The following is a 23,910-nucleotide window of genomic DNA, read 5'->3' on the forward strand; positions in this document are numbered from 1 at the left end:
CTGGGGGCTGGCTCTGTGAAAAGACTTTATATGTAGGAAGTCAGCAGGTGGTAGGCCGGTGCTATAAGGAGTAAAGCAGGGGAGGGGGTGACAAATCTCCGGGTGCTCTTTTAGATGAGGGGCATCTCCAATGAGGGCACAATTAAGCTGAGACCTGAAGAAAGAGACCAAAATGAGCCATGCAGACATGTGGGGGAGGAGCCTCCAGGAAGCAGGAGCAGCAGGTGCAAAGGCCCTGAGTGCTCAGCAAAAAGGAGCTGCTTCTACAGCCAGGGGCTCACTGCCTCCCCTAACGTATGAGCACTGATGGGAAGGAATATCAGCTGAGACACACAGAAAAAAACCCTACACTTCACCTCAGCCCAACCTATCCCAGCTGTATGACCTTGGGCAGGGCTCTTCTTCCATCTGCACCCCTGTAAATGGCTCAGCTGCAGGGGCCGGGTGGTGCTACAGATTGGCCAGCTATCCTGAGATGTCTGGCTTCTGGCACTCTGCAGACGGTCAGTACGCCTCGATTGAATGTTCTAGACCAACCTGGAAAACAGAGAAGCTAGGATACCTGCTGGGGAGGCACAAGGTCCCATTAGTAGCCACAGGGTTTGGGGTGCTCTCCAAGCCCCACTGGGGCAGCTACTTTGTGTCTTTCTCTCTCCCAGGCCAGGGGCCTGGAGCCCTGGGCAGCTATTCTCTAGAGAAGGAACTACTGGCCATCCATCCTGCACCCCTGGTCGACCACCATGGGTAGGAGTGAGAAATGGGAGAACCAAGTGACACTAAGAATTAAATGGTCGCTTTGCATCTGGTGGGGAGGAGGCTGGGGGAGGGGCTCCTGAGGGTGCAGAGGGAAGGTGAGCAGCCTTTAAGGGAGGGGGAGAGGGGGTGCCATTGAGGGCTCTGTGAAAAGACTTTGTATATAGGAAATCAGCAGGTGGTAGGCAGGTGCTATAAGGAGTAAAGCAGGAGAGAGGGTGACAAATCTCAGAGATTCATGAAGAAGTGACAAAGATGAAGGCAGTCAGTACCTGGACTTGGGAGGAATCCAGCACCCCCTCCACCCCACTCCACTCACATGCACACACAGACTTGTGTTGGCTGAGCCACATCAGGCTGAGACATTCTGGCCCTGGGCTCAGCGAGTCGTCGTGTCCCACTTCCCCCACCCCCCCGGCAGTGGAGCAGCCTGGCCAGTGGGAAGAGCAGGGCAGGACCCTGAGCTGAAGACCCAGGTGTTCATCAAGACTCTGCCTTTACTGGCCAAGTCACTTCCTTCCCAGAGCCTCAGTATGCTCATCCCTGAAATGGTAGTAAGAATCCAGATGTCCCAGGGTTGGGTGACCGGCTCAGGGGTGCTGAGAGCCTACAGGGGAGAATGAAGCCTGATCTCAGGGACTTAGCTCAGGACTTCGCCCCTCAGGACTGGTGAAGAGTGCTGAAGGGTGTCAAGGCCAGGCTCCCAGTGGCTGGAGAGGCCTGGAACTGTTACCTAACACTGCCTGGAGCCTCCCAGGGTGAGATGGCAACCTGAGCTCCAACCACCCTCCCTACCCCCCCTGTAGCCTGCTGCAACCCAACTCCTGGCTAGACTCTGGTTCTTAGGAAAACTGACCCTCTCCCAGGTGCAGAACCGACCAGGAGAGCCTGGCACCCTTGGGGAGGGGGTGCCCAGAGACTGCTGGGAGGCCCAGGCTTCCTCCATTAGGGCTAGGACTGCAGCATGAGGGCTTGAGACTAGACTCTAGGTAGGCAGTTACATCCTGAACATCTCAGAGGGCTTGCTGACACCAAGAGGGACTGAGTGATATTGGCTCTAGAGGCTTGGACAGAAGTGTGGGGTCAGACTGTTCTCATCCAGGAGAGGCAGTCTCTGGGGGGAATAGGGAGCTAGTGTGTGGGGACTTTGCTTCCATGCTCCATTGCAGCTGTGGGACAGGCTTCTTTCCTCTCAGGACCAGGTGGGATCAGAGGGCTTTTCCTGCACAGCCATTCAGTACCTCTAGGCTGAGCCAGCCTGTACCAGGGCCTTTCCCACCAGAGAAATTTCCAGGAGGCCAGTCACTGTGCTGTGTCACCTACACCTACAGCCTCGGCCTGCTCCTGCATTGAACATGCACTCAAGGATGCATCCACCCTGGACCTCCCCAAACTGCCACACTCGCACGTACACCCTTCCCCTGCCCATTCTGTGGTGACCCCAGGACAGGAAGGCTGATGGGTGCTGGTATGGGAGCCATCGCTCTCCCCCACCCAGGCCCCAGGAGAGGCTCCCTCCTTGTATCCCAGGTGGGGAGAAGGGAAACCAGATCGGTGGAATTTGACACTTGCAGTTCAGGCCAGCTATCTTCCCTCACAGGACAGGGAGGGATCTGGGCTCCGTGCACTCCCAGCACCCCTGGTGACACATGGCCACAGCCACAGCCGGTGACAGAGAGCTGTGCTTCCACGGGCAGTGCCCTCGAGATCTCATTAGGAGGGCAGGGAGGGGAAGAGTCGGGGGCAGGTGGGACCTTGGCTCTACCCTTCCACCCACAGTGGTCCACCTCTAAGGCCAGGTAACCTCTCTGTGCATCCAGAGCCCTGAGTTAATGATGGGCCACACCTGGGAGTGGAGACCAGCCAAGCACAAACAGGAGGCTCACGGGTTTTAGATTTCTTCTCCACCAACCGCAGGAGCGTCCTTGGTTGGCCCAACACACAGGAGAGCCAGAGAGAGCCGTTCACCCTTTCGGCAGACGTTTCAGGCCTGTGGCTGGACCTGGTCTGTCTGTCCCTAAATGCCCTCTCCCCTCTCGGGCTCCCAGAATCCTCCATGGGTGCACATGGCGGCCCCAGGGGCAAGGCCCTGTTTCAGTCGACTCTATCACTGACTGGGTGAGTGGGTGCGTCTCCCCTTGGACTCCTGCGCTGTGAAACAAGCCAGGAAAGGCTCCCAGTGGTCTCTACTGCCTGCAGGATTAAGTCCAGACCCCTTAAGCTGAGCCTCAGAGCCCTTCCCACCTGGTCCCAGTGGTTTCTCCACGACCACGCTCCCCCGTGGACCCTTTCTCACCCCACTTTCTGGTCTAGGCAGGCTGAACACACCCATCTGGACACACACTCGTCTCTCCTCCTGGAACACCCTTCTCCTCATTCCATTCTGGAGAGGCCTGCTCAGCCCTCCGGGTCAGGCGTGGGCATCACGGCCTCTGGGATGCCCCCCCCCCCCGCCCCGGGGCCTGCGGGGCTGGCCGCCTGCCTTCTTGTGCTCCGCGGGAGGGGGCAGATGTCACTCCCCGAGCGTCCCGGGGCTGCTGTGGCTTCTGCCTCCCTTACCAGAACACACTGGGACCAAGCCTTGCTGCTTTGTGTCCCCAGCCCATGGGATGAGGCCCAAGAGGTAGCAGGTACTCAGGCACTATTTGATGAAGGAATGAATACATGAAGGGGTGAAAGGGTGAGGGTGGCCATTGCCGGGGCTCAGGCTCCCAGGATCTATGGTCCTTGACTAGGCAGGCTCAGAGCCCAGAGCCGGCAGCGGGAACATGGCCTCCCAAGCCATGTACAGATCACCTGCTGCGTGCATCACCCCCAACCACTCTGTTCTGTTCTGAGAACACGCCCAGCCCTCTGCTCTTGTTCCTCTCTCTACCTGGAACATTCTTCACCCTGGTCCTCTCATGGCTGCTCTTCAGATTCCTTCAAGTCTCAGCAGGGATGTGAATGGCCCAATTTGTCACAGCTGATAAAGCCTTTCCAGCCCCCCTCAGGGGCCACATTTGTTGAATGCACAGCATATCAGGGCCCGGCCTCTTATGCTGACAGCCTCCCTACAGGTCGGGGCTCCTATTTCTACTCTGCAGGTGGTAGAACGGAAGGTTAGCAAGGAGCAGTACCTTGCCCACAGGTCAAATTCTAGAAGGAAGCATTTTTCTACCCCCTCCCTCTCTTTTGCATCTATAATCTCCCTCTGTGGGGCAGGTGCAATCCCCTGTTTCCAGGTGAGGCTCTGAGGCTCAGAGAAGCCGGGTGACTTGCCCTTGTAACCAGTAAGAGAAGCCTGAGGCTCAGAGGCCCCATGCTGCTGTTGGCTCAGAGCGCCTCCCTTGGGCCTCAATGGCACCTATCCCTGGGGTGAGGGAGCTGGAGTCCCTTGTTTATACTCACTAGGATCTGGGGCCTACCACCATCTCTTCCCAGTGCCTCAGGCCACCTCTACCTGCACACCCCTGGGGAACCGCACTGCCAAACTGCCCTAAATGGTGCAAACCCCTCTCTGCGCCCCTGCCTGTGCATCATCACCCTCTTCCAGCCCTCCTCCGTCCAGAGGACACCAGCCACCCAAAGTCAAAATTCCACTTCTCCTTCTCCTTGCCCTCCCAATCAGATAAGTGCAGCATGCTGAGGAGCCAAGCAGGGAGGTGGTGAGGGGTGGCGTGCAGTGGGGGCCTGGAGTGTCGGTAGAGATTGCCACTGGGTTCTCCTCGCAGCCTTTGGTGGGGGGGGCTCCCGGAGGTTCTGAGTAGGATGGTGATGTGCTGAGGGCAGGCATCTGGGGAGCCGAGCCTGCCTGTATTGTCTCCAGGGGCTGCTGTGACAAATCACAACTGGGTGTCTTCCAACAACATTTTTTCTCTTACCATTCTGAAGGCCAGAAGTCCCAAATGGAGGCATTTGACGGGGCTGTACTTCCTCTGAAGGTTCTAGAAGGGAATCCTTCCCTTACCTTTTCTCAGCTTCTGGTGACCCCCAGCAATCCTTGCTGTTCCTTGGCTTGTAGACTCATCCCCCAGTCTCTGCCTGTCATCACATGGCTGCCCTCTCCCTGGGTCTCTGTGTCCCTGGGTCTCTACATGGCCCTCTTACAAGGATGCCAGTTGTTGGATTTAGGATCCACCCTACTCTGGTATGACCTCGTCTTAACTGGATGACATCTGCAAGGACCTTATTTCCAAATAAGATCATGTTCAGGGCCACCTGGGTGGCTCAGGGTGTGATCCCAAAGTCCCGGGATCAAGTCCTGCATCAGGTGCCCTGCAGGGAGCCTGCTTCTCCCTCTGCCTGTGTCTCTGCCTCTCTGTTTCTCATGAATAAATACAATCTTTAAAAATAATAATAAAATAAAATCTTTTTAAAAAGATCACATTCACAGGAACCGGGGTTAGGACTTCAACGTATCATTTTGGGGAACATGGTTCAATCCACAACACTGACTGAGGAGTGCTAGGTGTTGGGGATGATGGCAGCTGGGCCTAGAGGCTACACAGATAGGTGGGGGCTGAGAGGGTGGCCCCTGGGGAGGGGACCCTGGCTGGCCCTGGCAGCTGTGGGTAGGTTGCTGAGGCTCCAAGGGCAGGTGCTGTGGTGGGGCTGTCGCTGGCGCCCCTCCTCACCCTGATGTGCTTCTTCCTGGGTGTGGCCTGGGCTCTGTCGAGGGTATAAGGGATGTGGCCCTGCCTGGGGCAAAGGACAGGGCTAGGGTCTGGGAGAGAGAACATTTTCCCTGTGCCCTTATGGCCTCTGCTGAAATCTCTCCCCGGGAACTGGAGTGGAGGCCGGACTGGTCCCCTGCAAGGGGAGGGAGGCAGGGCCCTCTCTGCTCGCTGCTCCCCAGGGAGATCCCAGGCTGCAGTTTGGACCAGGTACATCCAGGTGTGTCCTGGCTCCAGGGCCTGGCCCAGCCTGATGGGAGCAGGGGTCCCTCCCTGGAGTTCCCAACCATCCTGGAAGGGTTTGGAGTGCTCCCACACACCAATGCCACCCCCCTCCACACAAAAGCCTGATGGAAGAGGGCTCAGGATGCCCCATGAGCACCAGGGCACCGGTCTCTGTGCTTGGGCTCCTGGAGTCAACCCACTCAATCAGGCTCAGCTGGGCCACATGAGAGTCCCTGCCTGTCCTCCCAACTGTCCACCAGCCCACTCCTCCACCCAGACACCAGAACGGTGGAGCAAAGACAAGAGTCAGGGGACCTGGGCTCTATGCTGGTCCCGTCACAGATTCATTGTGTGTCCTTAGCCAAATAAGCTCCCCTCTCTGGGCCTCACACTTCCGAGTGCCGTGTGAGCACTGGACTCATGGTCTTTTCCAGCGCACCCTCAATGATGGACTGTGAGCCACATTCACAGGAATGGGCCTCTGAGGGTAGAACTCCAGGCAGTGTGCGATGGGAAGGGAGGTTTGGGCCCAGAGGACTTTCCTATTGCCCTGCTCATCACAAGCTGCAAAAGGCCATGCCTGTTTCTGAAGATTCTGCTCATTTTCAGATGCTTCCTCCCAGCTGTCTGGTCAATTCACACAGTGCCATTAGCATGGTGCATGGGGGAAAGGCGGGAGGGTGGTGGGAGAGAAGATTGGGCAGGTAGCCTAGGATCAGATTAGGGAGGGTGCAGGGGGAAGGGGGGTGGCTAGCTGGTCCCCACCTGGGAAGCAACATTATATGTGCCTGTATATACAGTGTGTGCTTGGGCACAGACCAGCTTGTGCACATACGGGTATCAATACATATAGATATGTGTGCATTTTGCAAACCTACCTGTTTCAAGTTGAATCAGTGTGGGTGAGAGCCCAGATATGTGAGATCAAAATGTGTCTGTGCTTACACATGCCTGTGTAGGGTGTGTGTCTGTGCGGGTAGGGCTTTGTGATTCCAGCTGCCCTGTGCATTGGGAAACTCTGTCCTGGTGCCACCTCTAGTGGCAGCTCACCTGGCCACTGACCCTTGGCAGGACTGTAGCTAGGCCTCCAGGAGAAGGAGTGCCAGTAACTCCTTGGCTCAAGGGCAGGGCTCAGCAGGCAAGCCTTTGGAGATCTTTTCTGGCACGGTGGTCCCTGAGGAGCCAAGCTCCAGGTCCAGGTTGGGGCACTGCTCCTGCTGCTGGCAGTTGTCCAGGTGTGGACTAATGTATCAGACTCAGATTGCATCCTGGGGGGAGGCCAGGGGAGGTGCCCCTGTGGGTCTCAGCAGCCTAAGGTCCAGCTTCTGACTCAGAGCCCAGCTCCCTGATCTCCCCTGCCCCCACATTCCAGCTCAGGGGAACCTCATCCTACAGGATCGTCCTGCTTCCAGCCCTACTCCAGGCACCCTGCCCCGCCACCCCACTCCCTGAGAGTGAGGAGGCCCCCCTCAGGCAGGTCAGGAGAACCGGGCTACAGGTGGGAAACCAGAAGCTTGCCCTCCATTCTCAGCTCTTTCTGCCTGTCCAGCCCCACTGCTGGGGCCTCAGGCCAGCTCTCAGCACATCCAACTCGGGCTCCTGCAACCATCTCTCTCTCTCTGCCCTCCCAGCATCTATACTCACATGTTTCCCCACCTGGTTACTGCACCCTCACCTTCTGGTCTTTGCTGAGGCTGTCACCCTCTGTCCACCTGATTCTCGCCCTTGCCTGGTTACCCTCTTCTTCCAGGAGGGTCTTCTCTGACTCCTCTAGATGGGCTCCCATCTCTCACGCCATCTCTGTAAAGCATGTGTCCCTTAACCAAGTCTGAGTGAGTGCATCAGAGGCTGAACTTGTTCTTTTCCACCCTTGGGGTCCCCAGAGCCTAGCATAGGCCAGGAACTCAATGGTTGCTCTCAGGTTCAGGAACAGTAAAAGAACGAAGGAACAGGTGTGGGAGGGAAGGAAGCCTCACAGGGTGGGGTAAGTGCGCCTCACACAATCTCCTGTGTTATCTGCAGACCTGATTCCCTCACAGGACAGGAGCCAGCCTTTCCCTCCCAGATCCCCAGCCTCCAGAGTGCAGCTTGCCCCTGGGGACGTAGAGGCTGCCCCCTGCTGGCCAAGTGGGGAAACTGGACAAGTCTGGAACCTTCGGCAGGAGTGAGCCCTGCGTTGTCTGGGCATAGGAGAGAGGTCTCCAGGGAGCCGGGAATAATGACTCTCCCTTAAACTACACTGCTTTCTCCTAAGAGTCATGGTTCGTGCCTCATTCCTTCCCTCTCTCTCCAAGGGAGGGTGTGTGCTTGGCATCCAACTGGTTGCCAGCTCTCCAGACTGGGTCTGGGGGCCTCCAACGAGAGCCTGAAGACTGTTGAATTTCAAGACTGTGTTTGGCCATCCCTCCCACCTCAGAGCTGCCCAAGGGTAGGGATCACCTGCTTATTTATCCATTCAGCAAATATTTATTGAGCACCAGCCCCATGCACTCTGCGGGGCTCACCTTCATTTGAGTCTCAGTCCCAGTCCGAGCCTCTCAGCACATGCTGTGTTCGTGGACACTGGGTGCACTGATGGCAGATTCAACAGGTACATGGGGCAGGGGCTTGGGATACTCCCCTAGGCCCTGAAAATTGATCATGCTTATCGTTTATTGTAGGGGAAACACCTTCCTCTGCCTTGGCTCTAGGCTGCTAATTGTGCACTGCAGCCAGACCAAGGAAAGTTCCAGGGAACGCGTGCGGACTTGGAGGCACCAGCATCAGAGCAGCTATGGATGCAGAGCCATTGCCTCCCTGGAACCCCACAAGAAAAAAGCAGGGGTGGAGATGGTTGCACTGAATGACCTCTGAGGCCCCTCCCAGCCATGATGGGACCCTCAGCCTGACTGTGCTCACAGCCCATGGCCTCCCTAGTGACAGCCAGCCAGCCAGTCCACGCAGGAAGGCTAGACACAGGGGATGTGACCCTGTCATGAGGGGAGCAGGTGGTCCTCTCATCCGCTTCTGGATACAGGCCTGGGACTGGGAAAACGTTGAAGAGACACACAGCAGCCTGTACTCACCGAGTGACACTGTGGGACCCGTGCCCAGAGAAAGAGGCCCTGCCAGGCTCTGCCAGACTCGCTGGGACTAGACAGTTGTCTCAGCTGCTGTTGGGGCACCCAATTCCTTGGTCAGAGAATCCTGCTTCACTATCTGCCCCTCACCCAGGGCAGGCCACCCAGGCATGTGCCAGTCACTGCCCGGCCCCTACTGGGCTGGTGCTTCTGGTGTCTCATCCACCTCTGATACCCAGGACCTGTTGAAAACCAGCCCAGAGTCGGCCATCCAGCTCCTGGAATAAATGATGATCACACATTGTAAGGTCTGTGAAAACACGTGCCAGTTGGCATGTTCTTGACTACTTCAGGGAGCTCCAGCCAAGGGCTGGCTGATCAGAAACCATGGTTCTAAAAAAAAAAAAAAAAAAAGAAAAGAAACCATGGTTCTCAGGCCCGACTGGCACCTGCGGGCTCAGGTACATCCCCATCCTCATCCTGACCTGCATCGGAGGGGCTGACCCTGCAGACTGTTTCTTGGGCTCGCTTGCCAGTGGGTTCTGGATGATCTGGTCCATGGGAAGCCCCCAAGGTAGATCAGACAAGTGGCAGAGGGGCCAGCCCTCTTCTCAGCACCTCTAGCTTCGGATGCCAGTACTGACAGTGCCCACGTCACCCCTGGGATGAGGTTGTGCCAGGAAGCCTCCTCGTGTGCTCCCAGCTTGGAGTGCTCTCTAGGGGTAGCAGCGGCACCCTGCTGTTGCCCATCCCAGGGTTGTCCAAACATCCCATTTCCCCCTTCAGCTATTCCAGCACCTTTGCCACTCAGCACCCCCTGGCCCCGTGTCAGATCTCCACTGGGTAGAGGTCCTCTGCCTGGTTCAGCCTGATCTACTCATCGCCATTGCACCCCACCGTCGCTGCCCCGGCCAGGCCACAAAGACACCACACACCATGGTCAGGTTGGAGGCTGTTTCTTTATACAAAGGTAATCCACGCTATGGATCCACCAGCATGCTGCTGCAGTTCACAGTGGCCCACATCACCCTTCTCCAGCAGAAGGCCGGGTGAGGAGGGTCACCATAGGGAAGCGACATTACACAGGCCGAGAGCTCCCGAAAAACAGACACAAACACACGGACACCAGAACCAAGGCACCACACACAGAGACGGGAAGGGAAGGCCAGGCTAGAACAATCTCCTGGCAGCCACTGGTGGGCCCTTCTCCGGGATGCAGGGTAGCAGGTGGCACAGCCCTGAGCCTGAGCCAAGAAGTCTGGCTAAGCCAAGACAGAACTACATGACTTAATGTCACCACAGAGCGGCTTGCCCTCTGTGTCTGTAAACCAGGGACAGTAAACTGCACTTCACAAAGATGTGATGGGGGTTGACGGGATGGAAATAGGGATCTCTATCAAAATACTTGACATAGAGCCTGGCACATAGAGGTGTTCGATAAATAATCTGTCAAGAAAAATCTTAGCTCAGAGAGGACCTTCTTCAGAAAGCCAAGATGTGAGATAACTTCCCTAGAAATTCTCCATCAGGGTATCAGGACCCTTGAGCACTCCTTGGAGCCTGCAGCCACTGGGGTGGCCAGGGCCCCAGAATACACTGTGCCGGGGCAGTTGAGGGGGGCGGGAGGCTGGACCCCGAGGGAGGCACCCGCGGAAGCTGGGTAGACACCAGAGTTAGGGGTTGTGCCAAAGTGGTTCTGTACGTAACACAGGCCGGAGGCGGGCTGGTATGGAGGCAGGCTTGGCATGTGCCCAGGAGCACAAGCTGGCCAGGAGGCTAGTTTCTGGCCGCTGGTGTGCTGCATCTGGGCGACAGGGTGGTTCGGGGACAGGTGAGGGTGGCCACTCTGTGTGGGGTAGGAGCCGGGCACAGGGTTCAGCCTGGAACAGAACAAGAGAGAAAATGGTCATTCAGCTGGTAATGCCCAGGCCCCTAGCCGTCACTGGACATGAGGAAAGCTTGGGGTCACCGTACCACTTTGCAGGACAACCTGCTTTGGACATTTTCTGTAACTATCTCTAAGCACCAAGTGAGGAGAGAGGTTAAGCTTAACCCGACAGAAAACATGCTCCGAGAGGGAAGGGCCCACTCACAGGCCTGCAGTAAGCCTGTAGGACGAAGAGCCATGGGGTCTGTGACTAAGGCCACCTGGGGTGTAACCACTTGTAGCAGTCTGCCACTCAGATGGAGATGGGACCCGATGGAAGCTGTGACTGTGTCCGTGGCCGGCTCTGTCATTCTACCCAAAGGGAAGGGACCAACTTCTGTGGGAGGGAGGGCTTGAAGGGGGTGACATGGGGCTTGGGGCTGGGCCTTGTCTGTTGTGAGGTTTTCCACCTGTGGTTCTGGGGACAAAGACTCATAGTTCAGGGTGCCGACCAACAGGAACTGACAAGCCGGATGTGTGGAGCTGCCCGTGTGGAGGTGAAATACCACCATGGACACGTGTGGCTGGGATCACAAATGGACACAGCCTGAGGGTTTTATCCTCTGAACTTTTGTGCAGAGTTTCAGATATGGAGAATGGCCGCCAATACCACTGATGTTTGTGTCAGGCAACTGGGCCAAATCCATACACGTTTCAAGTAAAACCTGACTTTATAAATCAGCAGCTTAAGGGGGCACCTGGAGGGCTCGGTCAGTTGAGCGTCTGACTCTTGGTTTTGGTTCAGGTCGTGACCTCAGAGCTGAGATTGAGCTCCATGTTGGGCTCTGCACTCAGTGGGGAGTCTGCTGGAGATTCTCTCTCCCTGTCCTGCCCCTCATATTCTCTCCCTGTCTCTTTCTCTCAAATAAATAAATCTTAAAAAAAGAAAAAACCCCACTAAATCAGCTGCTTAAGTAAAAAACAAAGCACTTAACATTAGTATCTCACTTCTTCTGTGATTCTTAAAAATGTAGAGGATCTGGACTATGAGAAGCTCATTAAGAGCTTCTGGGAGGCCGAAGCATCCAGACCACTGTGTAACTGCCAAAACAAACATATGTGTTGTAATGCCTGTGCCCCGTTGTCAGGCCAGCTGAAACATCATGTTCTGTTCTGGGAGGCCAAAGCATGCCAAGATAATGAGGGATCATATACCACGCCATGTGAGGAACATGGAAGGACCTGAAGGGTCGCCATCTCCCTGACCCAGATCTGTCATGGTGAAACGGAATCAGCCCTGGCACCAAGTGTCCCCAGTTACAGCAAGGCAGCTGCCGTTCAGTGTGGAAGAACTTTCTTGTCAGGGGCTGCCTGGGAGATGAGACCCCAGCCTGGAGGGAGGTGTAAGTTGAGGCCAGGTGACCACCCCCAGCTGTCCAAGAAGGGGCTCATTCACAAGGTGCAAGTTTGTACCCCAGGATCCCTTAAGCCCCTGTTGAGTCTATGAGAACAATTAAAAGCCTAAAAGTCACAAGACACCTAACTAAAAAGTTCAAGTCTCCCACATATTGTTTGCATGAAACTGGATGAGTGTCCATTTCTGTTTTTCCCAGCACCCTTCCAACACCCTCACCCCAATGTCAAAGGAGACCTAAGATGTGGTCAAAGGGTCCTGAGCCGGTGAAGGCTGGGGGCAGCTGCCTCCTGAAATAAATACAAACAGCAGCTTCCAATTCAACTGAAACCCTGCATCCAGGCCAGCATGGAGCACAGAACTGATTCCATAGCTGGAGGTAGGAAAGGGCCACTGGCAAAGCACCTGAACTTCACGTGAGTCCTTTCTTCTAGGAGGACCAATGAAGGAGAGAAAATCTCCTAAGTGGTGAAGTCTTGGCATGGATGTGCCCAGGGAAGGACACAAGAGGCCACGGTGGGGAAGAGTAGAAAGGGGGCGAAAAGGACCTGGAAGAAGAGTCCCTAGTTCTACCCAGGGCCCCCTGCCTCTGTGTTACCTAGAAAGACTCCTGTCCTCCTCTCTGATAGGATGGAGTGAGGCTACATGAGACTTGCCTACCGCCTTCCATGGAAGGTGAACCTGGACTGGAAGACCTGAAAACTTACCTGACTCTTGCTGGGCAGCCGAGAAAGCTCTACCCCTCAGGTCCTGGGCTGTTTCACATCCAAGCCACCTTGTCAGTTGTGTGGACTGTCTGCTTCTTACCAGTGGTGCACGCCCAAGCCCAGGGGGACCCGTGCCGGGTGGTTCTTAGTGCCGAGGTCCAGTGACATCTACAGGGCCACCTCCTCCCATGGTTTGTCCCAAGTCACTCAGGGGCCTTCCCTTTCCCATTTTGGCTCAGTCCTTACTTTAGACACCACTGCCGGGCAGACTCTAGATTGCTCGGAAGACATTTGTGCATGGAACCTCTGTGGTCAGGACCATCCACACCCGATTCCTTTTTCCCACCATACTGGACCAATCACACTGTCTACGGGCCCTGAAACTGCTTCAAGAATAAGCATTAGGAGTTCTGTGACTTACTTCCGGCCGTGGGCTGCTCTTCTTTCCGCGGAAGAGCCTGAGATGTACTTGAACACTGAAATCCTCCTCATCAGGCTGAAGGGGAACTTCTGGTCGAGCTTCAGTGCTACTCGCTCTGAGAGGTCGAGGGAATAGCAGTAGGTGAGGCCATCTGAGGTTGGCATATTAAGTAAAATTGGAGGCAGCTCAAAGCAGGAGGGCCGAACACTTCCCCGTGGAATAGAGGGTCCCGCATTTATTCTACAGGGGAATTAGCACTCATTCTACCATAAGCTGAAGCTCAGGCAGAGCCAAGGGTTGGGTTCCTAGCCCCTGCACTTTGGAGGGAACAGGGCCCAGCCCTTGAGGGTAGGTGACACCTCACTTGCCCCATGCTAACCTGTCCATCCTGAGGCCCCTAACTCCTACAATCTGTCACACCAGCACATGCTTCTGTCTCTGCAGTGGGGGAGGCAGGAGGCTGTCTCGATATCCTCTGGAGGGACTGACATCTTGTCTGTTTGTCCCCAAACAGAAGGCATTATGCCTCAATGCGACCAAGTGAGCTTCATGTGTGCCTCTTTGGCAGCACTTCCCCCACTAAGTGATTTGATGGCACGCTGATCATCTGACCTGTGTCAACCCACTACTGCCTAGGCAGCCATAAAGATTCAGCTTTTGTCTGTCCATCCATCCATCCATCTATCCGTCCGTTCAACAAATACTTATTGATCCCTTGTTATACACCAGGAACTAAGGAATGAATGCCAGACAACGAATAAGTAAAACAACTGGTGATAAGCAAAAGCTTATCTCTGGAAGACCAGGCTGGGGACCCTAACCTAGTGAAGAGAGATCAAGAAGGCTTTCCCAAGGAAGTGATGTGCACATGGAACCCTAAATTGTGAGCAGCAGCTGGAAGAAGGTGGTGGTGGAGAGAAGGCTGCAAGAAAGCACAGGGAACTGTTCCTTGAGGTTCTTCACTGGAATTCTACTGCCAATTTGAGCAAGAAAATTCTTTGCTGGGCTAGGCTGTTCCACTCATTATAGGACATCTGGCATCTTCAGCCACCTGCCACCAAGTGGCAGTAGCACCTACTCACTGTAATAACCCAAAATACCCCTGCATGTTTCTGTATTCTCTCAGGAAGGGCAGTATTATTTCCAAAGACTGATTTCTAATGATAACGAATGCTGTGAGGAAGTGAAAAGTTGTCCCAGCTGATGCCTTCAGAATGACCTTAACAATCTGTCTGCTTCTGACTTTGACAAAGTCATAGTTACCAGACTAGCCCTTCCACTGTAGATAAATGTAAGCCAGGACACAATATTTTACACAACTGTCTTCAGACTTTGGATAGCAAACACTGTCTGCCAGGCTGTGATACCTAAGACAAGGGAAACAAATGAAGTGAGCCTTAAGATAGAGCTGGCTTTTGGCCCGGAGGCACTTGCCAAACTACAACATTGAAAAGGGAATCCAAGTGGAGTATGAAATGTTTTGCTGAGCTGGCGAGACAGAGAAAACACAGAGAGAGGAAAAAAATGCGTGAGATTTGCAGGTCAGAGTAATGGAGAGGTGGGAGCTGGTTAGGGAAGGACTCCAGAAATGTACCTGGGGTTCTCCGAGTCTTTAATTGACTACTCATGTGCATACAATCAGGCTGAGACTACTCATGCCTGGCAAAGAGCAGCTACTAAGCTACTGAGGGAATAGTAACTATCAGAGATCTGTAAGTCTAACAACTCCTGGAGCCTACACAGGGCAGGGCCATGCTCGAGTTCTAACTAGACAGGGTGGAGACCTCACTGAACACTCAGGGCATTCAGAGGAGACCTCCAAAAAGGTAATGCCTTGACAAGTAAATGAACTGCCTATCACACAAAAAAATCAACACTTGTTAAAAGAAAACAACAACAACAACAAAAAAAACCCAGCCAACCCAGCCCTCAATAACGCAGCATTTGCAGTATCTAGTGTAAACTAAAATTTTACAAGACATGTGAAGAAGAAAACAGGTCCATACTAAGCGGGAAAATCAGTTAAAAACAGATCCAGAAATGAAAGAGAAGATGGTATTCACAGACAAGTATTTTAAAACAGCTACTATAGTGCTTGCTTCAACAGCATATATACTAAAACAGCTACCATAAAAAATTTTAAAATAGCTACCATAAGTATAAGAAGGATTTAAAGGAAAACACAAACACAATGAAGGAACAGATAAAGAATCCCAATACAGAAACGAAAACTACAAGAAAAAAAAAAAAAAAAAAAAAAAGAACCTCCTGAGCTGAAATATACAACATGAGAAATAAAAAACTAAGTGTATGGGTTTCACAGCCCAGTTCGTATTGAAGAAAAAGAGATCACTGAACTTAAAAGCAATGCAACAGAAGCTATCTAAACTGAAATGGAGTGGAAAAAAACTAAACAATCAGAAAATATATGGAGCCTCAGGGACCCACTGAGCAATACTAAGTAGTCTAACATATGTGTAATAGGTACCCTAGAGGGAGAGGAGAAAATTGGATAGAAAAAAATATGTGGAGACTGAGTGATGCTAACTTTTCTAGACTTGATAAAAACTCTAAACTCACAGATCCAAGATCCAATGATCAACTCTAAGCAAGGTCAACTCAAAGAAAATCACCACAAAGGCACATCATAATTAAATAGCTCAAAACCAACAATAAAGAACTGTAAAAGGAGCCAGAGAAAAACAAGTTATATATGGAAAACAATAAAAATGGTTACTGATTTCTCCGGAGAAAACAATACCAACCAGAAGTAATGCAATGATATCTTTAAAAGTGAAAGATCAGAAAGGCCAGCATTCTGTATTTAGTGAAATAAAGGCATTTTCAGAGAATTAAAAGCCAAGAGAATTTGTCACCCATGTACCTACTGTACAAGAAATGTTAAGGGAGGGCAGCCCCGGTGGCGCAGCAGTTTGGCGCCTCCTGCAGCCTGGGGTGTGATCCTGGAGACCCAGGATCGAGTCCCACGTCAGGCTTCCTGCATGGAGCCTGCTTCTCCCTCTGCCTGTGTCTCTGCCTTTCTCTCTCTCTCTCTCTGAATAAATAAATAAATCTTAAAAAATAAATAAATAAATAATTAAAAAAAGAAATGTTAAGGGAGGTTCTTCAGGCAAGAGGAATATGATACCAGATGGAAACCTGAATCCATACAAAAGAATGAAGAGAATCAGAGAGATGCCTCGGTGGCTCAGTTGGTTAAGTGACTGCCTTCGGCTCAGGTCATGATCTCAGGGTTCTGGGATTTAGCCCTGTGTTGGGCTCCCTGATCAATGGGGAGTCTGCTTCTCCCTCTGCCCCTCTCCCTGCTTATGTTCTCTCTCACTTTCTTGCTCTCTCTCAAATAAATAAATAAAATCTTAAAAAAGAAAAAAAGAATGAAGAGAATTAGAAATGGTAAATATGTGGATAAATATTGCTTTTTTAAATTAAGAAATAGATCATTGACTGTTTAAAACAAAAGTAACAGTAATGTATTGTGAGGTTTATAACACGTATGACAGCAGCACAAATAAAATGTAGGACCATAATACAAAGGATGGGAAGAAGAAAAACAGAAATACACTTCTGTAAGATTCTTAAATTATATACTAAACTCTATGCAATATACTAAACGAACTATGCAATCAATGCATATTTGCATACTACCTACCAATCACAGACCTATACTAAGTGGTATATTATTCAAAAGTAGTCTACGATAAACTAAAAATGTATATTGTAAACTCTAGAGCAACCACTAAAAAATAAGACAAAGAGGTATAGTTAACAGCAAATAGAGCAAACACATAAAAGCCTATCTTTAAAAAATGAAATACTCAAGAGGCGCCTGGGTAGCTCAGTCGGTTAAACATCTGACTCTTGGTTTTAGCTCAGATTGTGAGATCAAGCGTCGTGTGGTCTCCCTTTCATTCTGTCCCTCCCCACCTCAAATAAATAAATAAATCTTTAAAAAATACTGAAGTACTCAATTGAAGTCAGGAAAAGAGGAAAAAGGGAACGAAGAACATCTGGGACAAAGAGGAAACAGAGAAGCAGGCAGACTTAACCTCAACTATATCAATAATTATACTAAATGCATATGAGCGGGATCCCTGGGTGGCGCAGCGGTTTAGCGCCTGCCTTTGGCCCAGGGCGCGATCCTGGAGACCCGGGATCGAATCCCACATCGGGCTCCCGGTGCATGGAGCCTGCTTCTCCCTCTGCCTGTCTCTCTGCCTCTCTCTCTCTCTCTGTGACTATCATAAATAAATAAAAAAAAAAGAAAAAAAAAAAGAAAAGAGCCCTGTTGATTCTTTAAAAAAAAATAAAAATAAAAATAAATGCATATGAGCTAAACATGCCACTTAAAAGGCAGAGATGGTTATAACGGAGAACCAACTATATACTATCTACAATAAATGTGTTTTAAATATAAGGACACAAACATGTTAAAAATATAAAGATAGAAAAATATATACCATGTAATCCTAATTTTAAGAAAGAAAGCAGGAATGACTATACAGTAATATCAGGCAACAAAAACTTTAGAACAAAGAATATTACAAAAGATTAAAATGGTCCATTTCACAATGATATAAGGTGACTTCATTAAAATGACATAACAATCCTAAATGTGGATGCATCCAGTAATAGAGCTTCAAAATACTTGAAGCAAAAACTGACAAGAATTGAAATGAAAAAATAGACAAATCTACAATTTTAGTTGGAGATTTCAATAGTCCCTTTTCAGTAATTGATAGAACAAGTGTAACTGCACAGAAATCTAGGACAACATCAACACCTTGACCTAATTGACATACACTGAACACTATACCCATCAACTGCAGAATGCTCATTCTTTTTAATAAGTACACTAGAACATTCACCAAGATCTATCAAATGCTGGGCCAGAAAACAAATTAAAAGGACTATAATCTTTAAAAGAATGTTCTCTGACCACATGAAATTAGAAATCATCAACAAAAAGAAATCTGAAAAACCACCAAAAATTTAGAAATTAAGAAACTCATTTGTAAATAACTCTTGGATCAGAGAATAAATCCCAAGGAAAATTAGAAAATACTTTTGACTAATTGAAAATGAAAACACAACATCAAAATGTGTAGGATGCAGCTAAAGTAGTGCATAGAGGGGAGTTCATAGCTTTAGATTTTCATATTAGAAAAAAAGGTTCAAAATTAGCAAAATTAAAATTTTAAAATAAGATGAACGATGCAATCAATGCATATTTGCATACTACCTACCTAATAGCTCACAGAATTACAGATGGAAAGAGATTTTAGGAATGTACCTTATGCAACCTCCAACACTACCAATGTTGATACTTAAAAAAACTAACCCACATTGGGGCGCCTGGCTGGTTCATTCGGTAGAGCATGCTACTCTTGATCTTGGGTTTGTGAGTACAAGCCTCATGTTGGGCACAGAGATAAATTAAAAAAAATTTTTTTTTAATAATTAAAATAAAGTAACCCACATTATATTTTAGAATCTCCCCATCCCAGCCATTGCCACAATATTTATACAAGGGACGTGAGGGTTATCCTAAGTTTTTAGCGACCCATAAGAGCCCATCCTTAAAAAAGTTTTTTTCTGACAAAAAGACTAAACCAAATGAAACCAAAACCAAACAAACCTGTTTCCTATTCCTTTCATGGAACATCTCTAGCTCATGGGTATTTCAGATTCTTCTGGTGAAACCTCTTATCAGAATTAGCCAAATGTAGGTTTATGCCTCAGTTTACAAGGGAAAAAAAAACCCAAATCAGAATATTTCAAACTGGCAGTGCTAAGCTGGCATGAGGAGATAGCTACTATGTTGATATTTTCCAGATGGGGATATTCTGGACTAGAGAAGGGAAGTGACCCATCCAAGACCACATGGTTTTCAAAGCTGACACTAGAATCTAGATTACTTACATATGAGGCCATGGCTCTATCTAGGACCCCACCCCAGGCCCTCCGACTTGGTTCACTCTTCCGCCTGTCACCACCCTACAGTTCCTTTCTAGGAAGGATACATGCTAGCCCAATTCCAAGTCCACAGACATTACTGAGGAAGGAGGTCTGGGGAATGAGCCAGGAGGCGCACAGCAAGAGCCACGGCACCAGCATTGAGGGTACAACCATGCCAAAGACCAGGGCCCTCCTCATCCGAGAGCGGACAGAGTTGACTCCCAGCATGGCGAAAGCCACTGGGGTGAAACCTCTGGCATCCTCCACCTCCCCTAGCTTTGACAGTGATGACACAGCTTCAAATGATAGGAAGATGATAGCAGAGAAGATGGCGAAGATCACGGTGAAGAAGCAGTGGCGGACGGTGCCCACGGTTCTCTCGAAATTGCCAGCAAAGCGCCAGATGATGATAGCACCGCAGAGCAGGGATATTGGATTCTCATAGACAAAGATGTACGTCACCAGCCTGTAAACTGCAGAGGGAGCAGGGTTAGAGGCTTGGCAGTTGGTGGCTCTAAGGACAGAAAGCCAGGTTACAACCCACCTCAGGAAGGGGGAGTAGCTGGCTGTCAAGTGCCAGTGAGAATCAGCCACGAGCCACAATAGGCAGTGGGAGGCAACCCTGAAGGACCCAAGACTCAAAGTAGAGGTGTGAACATCCAATCTTTGCTCTTTCCCAGACCTGGAGCAAGTCTGTGACAAGCTTCCATGTGGGAAAAAAACAAAACAAAACAAAACACTTTTTAGCATGAGATGATCGAATCTGTAATGTGCTTTATGATCCCTTTTTTTTAGGTTTGAATACTGACCTATCTCACCGGGCAGTTTGAGGGTTAATTAATTGTAACAGCTTCAGGGTGGACTGAATGGGTGTCACTTAACACTCTGTGTGCCAGTCTCCTCGGCTGTAATCCTGACCTCTCCTTCCATAGTGGCTGTTCAGAGGAAGAGAAAAGGGACCATGAATTATTTTGCACCTACAAAGATTATAAAACTATCACTAATAATATAGAGAATTCAGAAGTCTTCCTTGAGAGTGTTTATACAATATTAGGGGTAGAGCGATGCTTTATGCGCAACAACAGAGCAAAGAACCTCACTCCTATTTTTCTAAAAGCAGTTATCTCTTATGTATTCTCATGTCCCTGCCAAAACATTAAAATGAAGGAGGGGGCTGGTGAAGTGGCAGTAATAGTGAACCCTGGGGTCGAAGGAGTGGAATCTTGGCTCTGCCACATCCAGGCTGGCTGAGTTCAGTCCAGTCATGGGCCTGCCAGCTTCAGTTTTTTCTTCATTGTCAAGTAGCAGGATCATGTCTGAGGCCTTTAAAGGTCTCTTATGTGTCAAATATTCACATGCCCATGAGCCCCACATCCAGAGAAGCTGTGAACTAAATGGGAAAAAAGGGGAGTTCAACCTGATGCTGACATTTTGCATTTGTCTATCGAGGATGTGCTCTACGTATCTAGGGTGGGGGGAATAGTTTTTTTCCATTTGAGCAGGGAGGCAGGCTATGAACCATATACCTCAGGCCATCTCTGTAAGGCGGCATCATCTCAAGAATACTTGATTATTTGTTGAAACTGTTCCAAGTACAAACTGAAATTCCCAGGATAAATGTGAAGATTCTAGAAGCAACTCTATAGGGTTTGGGTATTAGACACCCCCAAGGCTCCAGTTCCAAAACATCACACAATTGAGAAACCTGTTGCTGTCTCAATTGCATGACTTGATAGCTCTGCGACTCCCCCACATTAAGCCTGTTACACCTAAATAATGGAGGATAATAAAGCCCACGTCATGGGATAGAGATTAACGCTCCTTGAGGGGTGCTTTGCAAAACAACAAAAGCTATCCAGTTTTCCCATTTTCCTCCCCAGAAAAGAAGGGGGAAGAGAGACAAGAGATTAGAAATGTCTCTCATAAGCAGATGTTTGTACAACGGATCTGCAAAATTTCTCACCTAGATTACACAAACACCTTTCCCAAGGCATAAGATGCCTCCTCCCCCCGGGAGTTGGGAATCGGAGTCAGGGTTAAGATGCACACGAGGAAGTAGAGGAAATTCTAAACCCCAAAGAGGCCAGGTCGCTTCTATGGGTGGCCACAGATGATGCTCAAGTGTTGCATGAGGCAGAAACATTTTTTTTCCCAGTGGGGAGTGGTGGTTAGGCCCTCCAGCTGACGTCGGTGTGTACTCGGCGGGGACACGGGAGGAAGGATCCTCCCGGGGAGCGGGCTCGGGCGAACGAAGACGGTTTGCTAGCGCATGGATGCGGCCAGGTGGCGCCGGGAAAGGGACGGAGGCGGGTAGGGAAGGACTACAGTGATGACGAAGATGGGCTCCGGACCGACAAAGACGCAGGGCCGGGGGTGGTCCTCCGCGCCGAGCGGCTGGACGCGAGGCCCGAGCCCAGGCCCAGGCGAGGTGGGAGGAAGAGGGCTGGCCCCGCGGCCCGGCCCCGCCCCTGCTCACCTTGCCAGTTGCGCAGGGCCTCGGACCGCAGCGAGAGCCCCGAGGGCGCCAGGGGCGGCTGCAGCAGGAACAGGCGGGGCCCGGACACCAGCAGAGAGAGCAGCGCGGTGAAGAAGGTGGCGGATGGCACCTCGGGACACAAGGACCAGCTCCGACACGCGGGCTCCGAGGCAGCCATGGCCGCCATCGCTCCCGCGCCCCGCCTCGGCGCCGGCCGGCCCTCGGCTCCTTCCGCTTCCCTGCGGCTGTCTCCCTTGGCAACAGCGGCGGAGGCTGCCGGAAGCCCCGCCTCCTCGAGGCCCCGCCCTGCGCCGAGCTGCCCAATCCGGTCGCGCCGGCCAGCCTCCCCCCCCGCCCCCTTCGCGCGCGGGCAGCGGGGAGTCGGAGCAGCGCCCTCTGGCGTGCAACGCTAGGACCGCGCACAGGTGCCGCGCTCGCACCGCTTGCGTTGCGCGGGTTTGGATTTCATCTCCGCTCCAGATAGCGAATGATTATTGTGTCTTGCGGTTTACAGAGCCCTTTCACACACACGCACACACACGCACGCACCTGCCTTATCTGTGCTTTTCCCCATGACACCGATGAGGAAGCTGAGGTCAGGGGAGGTCCCCGAAAAATTCCGTTGAATGGCAAAGACAGAATTCGAACTCGGATCCTCCAACTGCTAGGGTCTGGAATTGTCTGGGAGTGCAGCCGAGGCAGCCTCCCGTGGCTGGTTTAGAGAGGAGGAGGCAGGAGATGAGGGTCGAAGCGTTAGAATGTGACAGAACCAGTTAACACTCAAAGTGTGTTTCGCACCTTCGCATCCGACGAGCCGCTTCCCCGGAGGTGGGCTATTTGGACAACTGGAATATTCTTCCCCTGATTCCAGAGGTCATAAGTGAGAAGTGGTAGCATTAGGATTTGAATCCGGTTTGCTAGGGTCCGAGTGTCTGCCCTTTTAACTATTTCCCTTCCCCATCCCATCTACTGCTACCTGTATGTAAATCTGACCTGAAGCCTTGTGCGCTGCTGAAAAATAAACAATCCTTCACTCTCTGTGCAGACCACTCATATCCATTCTCTGGCCCTGCTCTGCCCGCTGTGTGGTTCTGGCAGCGTCTGTGTTCCCAGGGACCTCAGGAAGGGAGCCTGAGATTCTTTTCATCCTCTGGTTTCCATTAATAAATACAACTATGTGATTTTCCGGATATAAATATAAAGCAATGGGCACATTGAAGTGAACACTGGGTATAGAAATTAATTAAGGCTTACTCAACAGAAAGCAAAATGTGAACCAGGAGTGTGACAGAGCTGCCAAAATCAGCAAATGGAAACTTGGGTTGTGGGAACCAGTCCAGGCTCTGGAAAGAGGAAGGAGGTGGTGGTCCCAGGTCCTCTGTGCCCATCTGGCAGCTCCAGGAGTTCTGGGACTACTTCTAGACACATCTGAAGAAGGGCGTAGAAAGTTAGTTTGTTTAACAAAAGAAACCAGGATTAGGAAGGAAGGAGCAGGCGGACTTCAAATCATATCTGATGAGGAACAACTACAGGAACCCGAGAGACTTCTCTGGAAAAGCTTCAGGAGTCCTGACCACTGGCTGTGATCTGAAGGGTTTTCCCAAAGGTGAGGGAGTTGATTTATTGTTACTCCAGAGTGGAGCATTGAGACTGAAAGGTGGAAAAGACAGAGACCATGTGACACAAGGAGGATCTTTCTTTCTTTCTTTCTTTCTTTCTTTCTTTCTTTCTTTCTTTCTTTCTTTCTTTCTTCTTTCTCCCTTCCTTCCTTCCTTCCTTCCTTCCTTTTTCTCTTTCTCTCTCTTTCTTTTTTTAAAAATATTTTATTTATTTATTTGAGAGAGAGAGAGAGAGAGCACAAGCAGGGGAGGGGCAGAGGCAAAGAGAGAAGCAGGCTTCCTGCTGAGCAGGGAGTCCCATGTGGATGTGAACCCCAGGACTCTGGGATCATGACCTGAACTGAAGGCAGATGCTTAACCATATGAACCAGCCAGGAGCCACAAGGAAGAACTTTCTGACAGTAAGGGTTGTCTGTCTGCGGATAGACCCGATAGACTCCTGTCTATCAGGAGTGAGCTCCCTGTCACTAGTAGTGTGCAAGCAGAGTACATATGGTAACTGGACGAGAACATTGAAGATATTCAAGCATCAGGTTGCAGGTAGAAGTAGATGGCTTTTAAAATCCCTTCGGATACTCCAGTTCTAAATCTCTATAAGCAAACACAAACACATATGGAGGGCAGATACATTTGCCACTTACCAGGGAGTCCAGGATAATTGGTCTCCTTGCAGATGAGAGTTGTAGTGATCTCACATATCCTACAGTCAAGGGAGCCTCCTATCTCTCCAACTCTATC

General features: G+C 50.9%; 1 protein-coding gene across 5 annotated transcripts; it reads right to left on the reverse strand.

Annotated features, from left to right (window-relative positions):
* Window positions 1-9,632: 9,632 nt before the first annotated feature.
* RHBDD2 (rhomboid domain containing 2) lies at window positions 9,633-21,843 on the reverse strand. 5 transcript variants are annotated; one of them, XM_072837418.1, is made up of 6 exons: window positions 21,554-21,754; window positions 19,887-20,012; window positions 19,622-19,780; window positions 19,143-19,550; window positions 13,102-13,252; window positions 9,633-10,572 (listed from the first exon to the last, which is right to left on the reverse strand). In XM_072837418.1, exons 4-6 carry the CDS (start codon window positions 19,303-19,305, stop codon window positions 10,218-10,220), a joined length of 669 nt encoding a protein of 222 aa, XP_072693519.1. In that variant the 5' UTR covers window positions 19,306-19,550; window positions 19,622-19,780; window positions 19,887-20,012; window positions 21,554-21,754; the 3' UTR covers window positions 9,633-10,217. The 5 variants fall into 5 exon arrangements, with proteins under 5 accessions (XP_072693519.1, XP_072693520.1, XP_072693517.1 ...); XM_072837419.1 differs by lacking the exon at window positions 19,622-19,780 and having other exon boundaries at window positions 21,554-21,762; XM_072837416.1 differs by lacking the exons at window positions 19,622-19,780; window positions 19,887-20,012 and having other exon boundaries at window positions 21,554-21,843.
* Between the last annotated feature and the right edge of the window lie 2,067 nt (window positions 21,844-23,910).

This window comes from Canis lupus, chromosome 8 (assembly GCF_048164855.1).
Source record: "Canis lupus baileyi chromosome 8, mCanLup2.hap1, whole genome shotgun sequence".
In the NCBI taxonomy this organism is placed as follows: domain Eukaryota; kingdom Metazoa; phylum Chordata; class Mammalia; order Carnivora; family Canidae; genus Canis; species Canis lupus.

Bases quoted from the DNA above. Each gene is read 5' to 3' on its own strand.
- RHBDD2 (XM_072837416.1), bottom strand. From the start codon at position 21,740: ATGGCGGCCATGGCTGCCTCGGAGCCCGCGTGTCGGAGCTGGTCCTTG. The intron at 19,551-21,553 runs GTGAGCAGGGGC...CTCCCTCTGCAG, and splicing joins GGCCCTGCGCAACTGGCAAG to TTTACAGGCTGGTGACGTAC. The intron at 13,253-19,142 runs GTATCCTTCCTA...TGCCAACCTCAG, and splicing joins ACTTGGAATTGGGCTAGCAT to ATGGCCTCACCTACTGCTAT.